Here is an 11,035-nt window from a genome sequence, read left to right on the forward strand (position 1 = left end):
AATAAAAATAGCGAGAATGAAAAGGTACTTAGTGGCAGTGACGAATTTAAAACAAATATTTTTTCCCAATCATAGACAAGTTGAAAATATGCTTGAAAGAAAGACTTTTTGCTTACGAGTCTGCAGAGAGAAAGTTTGGTTTTCTAACTAGTTTTGAGACCATGGTCGCTCCTGTCATTGTTGCTGCTGCCAAATCCTTATGTACTATTTATTCTTCAGACTTAAATACAAAATTCCCTGATGAAATTATCCAGTTTTCCAAGTTCATGGCAAATGAGAAAAATATACCAGCACTTGAATGTTTATAAGCAGTTCGTAGGAATAAGTTAGAATCAGTTTTTCTCAATGTTAACATTGCATATCGAATTTTACTTACACTTCCTATAACCAATTGTAGTGCAGAGAGAGCATTTTCAAAAATAACAATATAGTTAAAAATGATCTCCGTTCTTCGATGTTAAATGATCGCTTAAATTTTCTTTGTTTAATGACAATTGAAAGAACACTGTAAAAAATATAAATTTTCAAATTATCGTAATTGATTTTGCAAATGTAAAAGCAAGAAAAGTTTCTCTATAAACAAAAAAATTAGATGTTTTTTTTGCATTCATTTAAAAATACATTGTTTTAGGAATGAGGCTGCAAAATTTTTTTTAGCTCCCGGCCCCCAAGACCCTTAATCTGGCATTGCATAAAATTAAACAAATACGTTTTTAAAAAAAAAAAAAAGAAATGACTTTTCTCTGAGAAAATCTAAAATATTATATTGCTGAACCATAATAAATCTTAAAAATATTATATTGCTAAACCATAATAAATCTTAATAATATTATATTGCTAAACCATAATAAATCTTAATAATATTATATTGCTAAACCATAATAAATCTTAAAAATATTATATTGCTAAACCATAATAAATCTTAAAAATATTATATTGCTAAACCATAATAAATCTTAAAAATGGATTTTGTCAAATAAACAGTTTTACAGCTTAACATGTTTTTCATTTTCTCAAGAAATAGGGTAGGGTGGAGCAAGATGACCCGTGGGGCAAGAAGTCTTTTTGCTTATGTGAGAGCATCATAGAACGGTAATGCTTTATCCCTCTATAATACTATTCATAAAGTTAAAACAAAATCGTGGAATAAAAAATGTTTTTAATATTGCTGGTAAGTGAGGTTTAAATCAGTTTATTACTTTTTGGAGTATTATGTTAGTAAGTTGCTTCTAATTTTGAATGTTTATTGGATTGGCAATACTTATGCGATTAAGGTAAGAAATGTGTTGTTTTATAGAGAATTTATCCCACAATAATATATAGTCAAGAAATTTTATAACTTAGCAATAAAATTAATTTTATTTGTATTAAACTTGCACTCACTACAGATGAGGCAAGATGTCCTCGGTTACGTGGGGTAAGATGCCCTCAAAGGGCTTCTTGCGTCATGGTTTTACGGAATTTCTACCATTTTTAAGCTTGGTTTCCAATGGTTGTAGAAATGTCGTACAACAGTTGTACAACAATAATGCTTTATAATGGAAACATTTTCTTGCGTAAGTTGCACAACTTAACGTCGGTTGTACAACAAAATTTATGTTGTAAAACAAAGGTTGCGGAAATAGAATCAAACCAATCTCAGCAACAATTGTTGTACAACAAAGACGCACAACTGTTGCACAACATTTCTACAACTATTGGAAACCAAGCTTTAAAGTGTGTTTAGAACATAAAAACGTTTACTAATTTAGTTATTGACAATGTTTATATGTTGGTTTATATGTTGATAACTATTATACATATTTATAAATAGCTTTTTAAGTAATTTTATATATTAAGTAAATGTTATAATGTATATGCTAAGTAAAATGAAGCTGTATCACATGCTATTGCTGCAATTCAGTACATATTTGTAAAACTTTTACAAATATGCATCGCATTCAGCTGAATGAAGTTGTATTAATACAACTTCATATATTATTACATGCGCATAATACAATTTTTAGTAAAAGGAGCTGTGTTTAGCATGCAACATCATATTAATAATTGCAACATCGTGTTATTGTTAATAATCTTGAGTAATTTTGTATGTACATGTAACTTTAGTAAGTTCTTATTTAACTCAAAAAGAGTTAATTTATAGATGTTATGTAATGTATAAAATAATAATGTATTGAATAATTGTATAATACTGTGTACGTATTTGTATGTTTATATAATTAAAATTTTAAGGCTTTAATATTTTTTTAGATACATATTTAAATATTACAAATAATGGTGAGAAATTATGTGCGAAAAACACAGAGAGGCGCAACAAACGATAGAATAAAGTCAGCATTAGATGTAATAAAGATGGACTGCAGTCTAAAGAATATTGCATCAGAATTTAGTATTAATAAAAAAACATTATAACGTCATCGAGATGGAAAAGTAAAAGTAGCTGGTGGTTTGTCTCTGGGTGGAAAATTTCCTGTTTTTAGTAAAGAATTTGAATTAAAGATTGTTACACAAGTTCAGATTATGGAAACAGCATTATTTGGCTTGACAACAATTGATGTGCGTCGCCTAGCATATGATTTTACTAAACAAATGGGAGTCGATAATCCTTTTAATAAAGAGTCAAAAACGACAGGAGTGGATTGGCTGCGAGGATTCATGTCTCGCAATCCACAACTTTCTATTCGAACTCCACAAGCCACCAGTATAAGCAGAGACATTGGCTTCAATAAACCAAAAGTAAATCAGTTTTTTTCAGTATACAAGTCATTATTTGAGGAACATAATTTTTTAGTCAAACAGCTCTGGAATATGGATGAAACTGGAATCACAAATATCCATAAGCCAGGAAAAATAATTGCAACGAAAGGCAAACAATAAGTTTTGAAAATAACTAGTGGAGAAAGAGCTGCTACTGTGACAGTTGTGTGTGCAATGAGTGCAAGTGGCACTTATGTCCCACCCTTATTTATATTTCCCCGTGAGCGAATGACTGATAGGCTGGCTGTTGGTGCACCTTCAGGCTCAATTATTAGAGTTAGCTCCAATGGATGGACTGATTCGTCTTTATTCATTGAATGGTTAACACATTTTGTTGCTATGATTCATGCATCTAAAACTAATGAGCAATTAATTGTACTTGATGGTCATCACAAACACTTGAGGCCATTAACTTTTGTCGTGACAATGGGATCCATCTCATAACTCTTCCACCTCATTGTACACACAAGATGCAACCTTTAGATCGTACATTTTTTAAACCATTGAAAGTTGGCTACAATACAGCAGCAAGCAACTGGATGTTATCACATCAGGGGCGTAGAATTTCATTTTTTGACATGGCAGGTATTTTTGCAACTGCCTACAACTTTACTGCAAACATTGACAAAGCAATCAATGGTTTTAGATGTTCTGGTTTATACCCAATAAACGACCTTATTTTTAATGATGAAGCCTTTGAAACAGCTTTGCTCACTAATGAAGCTGACCCATTGAAAATCTGTCAACAATCTAGTGAATTGCCTAATTTGCCTCTTGTTGCACCTATACAGTTGGCAAATGTCATGAGCACAACAACTACTGCTGCAAAATTGAAGGCTGTTGATGATGCAGTTTTGCCAATTGTTGATGAGTATCTTGGCCTTAATTCTCCCTTAAATATTTTGGAAAAGATTTCTCCGCGTCCCAAAACTCCTGTTTTAAGACAACGAAAGAGAAAGACAGAGTCAGCTGAAAACCTTAATTCTTCACCTTTCAAGAAGCGACTAGAAGAGCATGAAAACAATGTAAAAAAAAGCAACAAGCAGTCATATTGCGTAAAGAAAAAGCTGCACTTAATAAGGTGATCAAGCAAAAAATGAAATCATTAAATTTGCAGACAAAAAAGGTGAAAAAGCCTGAAAAGCAGAAAGCAGAAAGACCTAATGGCATAAAGAAACAAATGAAAAGGAAGAAAGATATGGTTTCTGCCTCTGATAGTTTTATCACTGATACAACTCTATGCACCATATGCTCTTGTCCATACAATGTGCCACCATTTGATGATTGGACACAATGTAGTAAATGTACATCATGGTACCACTTTTCATGTGGTCCAGATGATTCAGACTTATGCTACTACTGTGAATCATAATCATGTATATGTTATTTGAACATTTATGTTAGTGATATAAATTAAAAAAATTATTTATCTTCAAGACAGTTGCATAGAATATTTGCAGTGTTTATATTTCAGTTATTTTAATAAAATGTAAAGAGTTTTTATAAAGAACTATTAATAGCTTTTATTTTAACTGATAGTTATTTTTAACAACTGTTTTAAAGGTTTGGGGCAAGATGCACTCTTTGGAGCATCTTGCCCCACGGCTGGGGCAAGATGTCTCCTTGCACAATTATTAGTTTTTTTAATTTTAAAAAAATCACCAGTAAAAAAGTAGTTATTTTATCTTACCAATATCTTCTCTTATAAGTAAACTTTGATATTAAAAAGAAAAATTACAAGAAAATGTAAAAGTATTTGTTATATACGCTAAAGTTTGTTAAGGGGGGCATCTTGCCCCACCCTACCCTATAAACCCATCTCAAAAAAATCACAAAAAAAGCTAACCCCAGGCCAACATAAAAACTTTTTCTAATTCAATTGATCATGGTAGTATTCAATAATTTTTTTCGTGGTAACTCTAAAACTTTTTAATATATCGAAAGTTTTGCTAGTTTTAAAGTCTTAAGGTTTTCAATAACCAAAAAAAAAAGTATTTTTTTAAATACTAAAGTATTAGTTTCAAACGAAGCTTATATATTAACTTAGTAACTATTTTGGTAACAAAATTATAACTTTATGGCGTATCTATTTTTACGGATATGTGTGTTGCTTTTTGTTAATGTTAGAAGGCCTAATCATTCAAATAAAATTGAGAAAGTAATGACACATTTCTTTAAACGTTTTACAGTTTTCCAATTAAACTGAATAAATAAATACCCAAAAAGTTTATTTTTTCATTTTAGTTGTTGAGACTAAAAGTTTAAGCTGTTGGGTAATGATTTCTAAATATGAATATTGTTTCGTTCTCTAATTAGATGAAATTACCCCAGTGGGCACTAAACGTGTTTAAAACGTCTAAAACACGTATTAAAATTGATAAGTATTAATTGGGATTGGGTCGTTTATTGAATAACCCAATATTATTCTATCAATTTAAGCAGGTTATATAAAAGCAAAATTAATTTGTCTCGTAAAACCTTTTGAAAGCAAATGAAACCAAAAAGATAAAAAAGAACTCGTCGTTTGATTGATGCGAAGCATTAATCTAAATAAACAGTAAGGTAAGAAAAACTCATGATTATTAGTGAAAAAATTAATTATGAATTTTATACAATTCACACAAGAACAACGTTGTTAAACCGTTGTTGATAAATCCAATAAAGTTTCTACCCCAGTGTACATGAGTCGTCCGTGGAACGTCCGTCGGACGTCTTACGGACGTCTGGACGTCCGGGAGACGTCAAACGGACGACCTTCAGACAACGCGAGCCCACTGGGACAGTGCCAAAATAATAAAAATTACAGAATAATACGTTGAAATATTAAATTAATTTCTTATAATAATCTATTTATTTTATCTTTTAATAAAATATTATTATATAAAACTATTTATTGTTAAGTCTGCAGTCTCATTTTATCTACGCTATCTTAACAAAATGTCAAAATTATTAAAAATAGTTTATTTATGATATGCTCTAACAAAAAGAAAAAGAAAAAAAAATTTTCAAAATGTATTAAAAAATAAAAACATGAAAAAGATAAGAAAAACAAAGATAAATACTTGAATTAAGTAAACATTTTTCTTTTTCTATATATTTATATATGTTTTTTTCTTCTACTATAATAAATATCATGTTCATATATCTCTACCGCTAATATATATGTACAAACACAATCTCTTTAAAAAGTTGATTTTATAATTTGAAAGTTGCTTTAAAAACGTTCTTTAAAAGAAGCAATTTGCAAAAAATTGCAGATACTTTTCAAATGGCTTCTATTTGCAGAAATATATTTTCATAAAAAATGATGACATTATTAACAGCTTATAAATTGTTGTTCAAATATATTTGCAAATAATCGGGTTGAATAAATTGCGGAACATTGATAAAAGGTCGAGAACTTATTGGAAAGTACTCTGGTAACGGCATTCTGCATGCATACTAAAACATAAGTGAAAAAATATATATTTTTTTAATTTAAACTTTTTAAAAATAAGTACAAAAGGTATTGCGACAGCAGTTTTTGGTGGCTGAGCAAACTTTGAGCTTTACGTTTATTCTCTTGTTAAAATAAAGAGGTTAAAAACTTCATTTAGTCATAACTTGCAAACACTTAAGTATTATTACTTTAAAATCTGCAATACAAACTTGGTTAAAATATTTAAAAAAAGTAAAACTCATTGCACTCCCATTTAGGATTAAGCCAATTTTATAGATTTTTTTTTCTACACTCCAATCACTGCAATATTTTCAGAATATCTTCATTTGGAATAAACATAAACATACTGATTTTCAAAGCCTGCTTTATGTTTAAAAGTCACAATATCAAACATTAAAAAACATTCTTGCAAATCCCTGGAGGTTATCTAATTAGTATGTTAACTTTTAGATTAAAAATTCGATTTTTATCAATTGAGTAATATATAACAATAGATTTTTAAATATCTTAAAATAAAGTTTAAAATATGTTAGTTCGAATTTTTGCTTTTTAAATCTTGGAAACATTTTGAAAAACAATGCTAACCTGTATCGATGCTTTGATACTTTATGGATGTTCAAAATTATAGTTTTTTATTATTTAATATATTTTGCTGTTTGTAAAGTAAGAGAAATATGAGCCATTTATTTTAAAAGTGGCATAAGTCACTTTGCTTTAAACAGAGATTTTTAAAGGTCTGTATTTTAACATGTTTAAAAATATTGTTGCCAACTTTTGAGAAGATTTACTTGTATTTGTTGTAGGATAGTTTAATTTTATTAGTATAAACAATTTCGTGTAGTCATTGTTAGTAATAACTTGATTTTTTTGAAAAGGTGACCTATGCCACTTTCAAAATAAACGGCTCATAATTCGCAAAAAAACCTTTACATAAAAAAGAGGATTCGTAAATACTCGCAGTATTAAAGAACAATGTGTGTTTTATATGTAAAGAATATATAATATATAGAATATAAATTAAATGTAAAGACACTAAAAAATTAAATCAAATAGGCATTTTTAATATTTGCAATTAAAAAAGAAACAATAAAAGTAAGCTTATATTTCTTACTTTGCAATTAGTTGGAGATGAAAAAATGTCTGTTGTATTTTGACCAATCGAATGCATAGAAATTATCGAATGTTGCGTACGAGCAGGAGAAGGTGGTGGTGTTAATGGAGAAAACATTGCAGATGAAGAAATAATCATTGGAATATTTGTTTTTAGCATAGAATTGTCGTTTACCAATTGCAAACTTTCATCGGTAAATAGTTGTAGCTTTCTTGAACTTGATCTGATGGAATTGTTTTTTGATACTAAAAATATTACATGGATTTAATTTAGAGTATTACAATAACATGCGCGGCTCCATGATTTTTGGTGTTAATGATGCTTTGAATAACAGTGGCGCACCTAATACTCTAAATAGAATTCATACAATAGACGTGCGCTTACACTCATTTTAAATAGGGGTAATTTAAAAAAAGAAATAAAAATATAAATAAAAAAAAAGACGAGGATTTTGTTTTTCTTAAAAAATATAAACTAAAATAGTTATTTAAACAAAGTCATCACTTCATAAAATTAGTTGTTAATTGGTTTTTGTTTTGGACTTTGTAAAACTATACTTAGAAAGAATCGGCTTCAAATATGTTTCAAAAAAAAGAAAATTAATAATAAAAATGGTTAAAAAAAAAAAGAAAAAAAAAAGGTTTACAAAATCAGTTTGATCACAAAAACAAAGTTAACGGAGTGTTTGGTAAAAGAAAGCGGTATCAAAAGACCGCACCTAGTATTTCATTACAAGAAAAGTTTCAACGCTTAAGCAATGATTAAACCACAACATATTTGACTGATTAAGTCTTGAAACTTAATAATTATAAAGATTATAAATAGCATGTTAGATTTTCGGGAAAATCTTTCTATTTAAAAACAAACAAACTGTAATGTGAAGAAGTTTAACTTTGAAAAAGCACCTAATTTTGATGGAAAAAATGGATCATAAAAATGGGTTTAAATGGATATAAGGTGCATTTATACCTCTTAATTGTTCTGAAACTTTATCAAACTGAGATGCACTTCTTTGAACAGCTTTTCTTAGTCGTAGTTTTCTCCCATTCATGCGAACAGTTTTTGTTGCAATAAGTCTATCGCTTACAGATTTATCTTCAAATGTTACAAAACCATACCCTTTGCATTCTGCCGTTATTCTGTCTGTTACTATACGCACATCTTTAACATTGCCAAACTCAGAAAAAAATATGTTTAGCTCTTTTTCGGTTACCTAGTAAATACCGTTTCAGACTTTATAAAAGGTAGTCTGTTTATAGTTGTTTCAATACCAAACGTCTTTTCAATTTTTTATTATGTTAACTTACCTTAGATGGTATTCCACCAATAAATAACTTGTTCGTTGTCTCTCCTTTTCCTTCAGATGCAATAAAACAATATACCGTCGTTCCATTAAAGGTCTAAAAAGCAATACTCAATTAAAAGGATTTATTAACAAATATAGAAAAAAAGAATTTTTTGATTACATTTATAAAACCATTATTTTAAATAAATTTTTTTAATTTATGTTGAATTTTTACTATTGGTATATCTTTATTAGTAAGACAAACCTTTAAAATAGGTCTTTCCATTGCTTCTCAACTAATGTTCATCAAAGAATTCTTTATTTATTATGACTGTTTTATTTATATATATATATAAATATATTGTCTGTGAATATAACAATAGACATAAACCTTCGTGCGTCTTTTGACAAATCTTCTAAGCATTTGTTATTATTTTTTAATAGGTTGTATAAATCTCAGACGCAATTAGTTATATCCGTTTTTGGTTCCCATAGGATACTGAAATATGAATATATTTCTTTTTATTAAACATTTTATAGGAAAAAAAAATTACACTTATTTCACATGTTTTAAATTTCATTTTAAACTTGACTGATTCTAAACTAAAACCATTGATTCTAAACTAAAAACATTGGATGCTATTTATCAATTAACACTCAAACAAAAAATTGAAGAAAATTTATTAAATAAATGAGATGACGCACATTGATTATTTTCATAATTTAATTTAAGCAACTTTAATTTTCACATTCCCCAATGAATGAAACTTCTTAGCAAGTAAAATTTATAAATGGTTTATTAAAAATATGTTTTTTATTATTCAATATATTTATGAAAATCGTATAGTGTTCCAGAACCAAGCACGATAAAAATAAGGGCATATAAGATTCACATTAATTTATTTATTTATTTTTTTTGCAAACAAAGCCTTTCTTTGTTAGAACTCTAGTGTTTCTTATTTTGATTATTTTTCAAAAATGTAAAATCAGCAATTTTAATGTTTTTGAAAAATAATCAAAATGAGAAACTATAGAGTAAAACCGGTTTAAACGATATCATTCCGCACACTGATTGAAATTATCAAGTAAAACATTTCTACCAAATATTACAAAGACTCAAAATGTAAAAATTTAGATAAACAAAATTTTTCATCGGTGATCAAACTTCCGAATGAGAATGGTATATGTTTTACACGCTAGCATGCAATCGCTGGTTTCCAGTACAATCGCTTATTTCTACTTATTAAAAACAACCTAAATCATAAGGCATTAGTAATCACACAAACATTTAATCCACCATCACCATCTTTACCAGTCTCCGCAGCACCTTTACTGTCTTGCTCATTTACAGCTTCATCATCTTAAACAGCCGTCGAAGCACCTACTCCAACTACACACCGATTACCATTTTTATCAACTACGTCTGTTTCGAGTTTTGATAGGTGTCAAGCATGTGTTAAGCGTTGCAAAAACAGTATTGAGATGGACTTGAAGCAACGTTTTCAAGCCAAGCTAAATTTTCAATTTCATGTTAAGTAATTGAAGCTGTGCAACATGTCATAATTTGACGGAAAATGTATTAAAAAGAAAACATGATCGAGTTGCTCAAACGAAAAGTTGAAGAAAAAGCTACAAAGGAAGCTGTTAAAGTTGTTAAATTTAACGCAAAGGACTCTTTATGCCAAGCACTTAAATGCCTGAGCAAAACAATGCTGAGCAGCCAAAGCAAATAATGAAGAACAGGCACCTGCAGCCAAATGTAATGATAAAAAAGTAAGTTTAAAAAAATTCAATGTTTTCTCCAGTGAGCGGTTTTATCAGAACGTCGCCTAAAACCGCACAATGTTTTTTTTTTTTACATTTAATATTTTCAATAACTTGATTACCTATTTTTTTTAATTATATTTATATAATCTTTTGTAGTTTTTTATTACTTATCCAATGAAGAAAAATTAAAAAATAAAATAGTTATTTAGCTTTTATTGATTAGTGTGATTGATATGTGATTTTAGCGATTGGTTTAACTCTTATTATCTATTATATATAATGTCCTGAAAGTTTTTAAAATTTATGATAGAAAAAAGAATGGTCTTTGATTTGAGATACAAGTGACTTCACTCGGTTTTAAGACTGGTACCACCCATGCTGTTTTACGTTTATTAGGAAAAATTTCTTGCTTAAAAGATAGGTTAACAATATTATAAGCAGGATTAATAAATAAGATATCAATTTAATTAATTATCCCTGATGTCATTAACTCCTAGGCTTTGGTTTCGCTTTAATAAGTACGACGCATTTTAATGCACAGGTCATCAAATAGAAACGTCAGTAAAATAGAATTTAAAATATACCATACCGCTAAAAAGATTATAGTAGAAAATATTAAATAAGGAATAACGAGGCATGATGACGAATGGGCAAGATGGATTTTCGTATAACAACG

The 11,035-nt window shown here is 28.7% G+C and overlaps 1 protein-coding gene across 1 annotated transcript; it reads right to left on the minus strand.

Annotated features, from left to right (window-relative positions):
• Positions 1-5,336: 5,336 nt before the first annotated feature.
• On the minus strand, positions 5,337-9,003 carry LOC105844045 (protein boule-like). The gene is made up of 5 exons (XM_065811147.1): positions 8,858-9,003; positions 8,615-8,707; positions 8,277-8,520; positions 7,308-7,552; positions 5,337-6,198 (listed from the first exon to the last, which is right to left on the minus strand). The coding sequence occupies exons 1-5, from the start codon at positions 8,876-8,878 to the stop codon at positions 6,082-6,084; spliced, it is 720 nt and encodes a 239-aa protein (XP_065667219.1). The 5' UTR covers positions 8,879-9,003; the 3' UTR covers positions 5,337-6,081.
• Between the last annotated feature and the right edge of the window lie 2,032 nt (positions 9,004-11,035).

Source organism: Hydra vulgaris, chromosome 12 (assembly GCF_038396675.1).
Source record: "Hydra vulgaris chromosome 12, alternate assembly HydraT2T_AEP".
NCBI classification, from domain to species: domain Eukaryota; kingdom Metazoa; phylum Cnidaria; class Hydrozoa; order Anthoathecata; family Hydridae; genus Hydra; species Hydra vulgaris.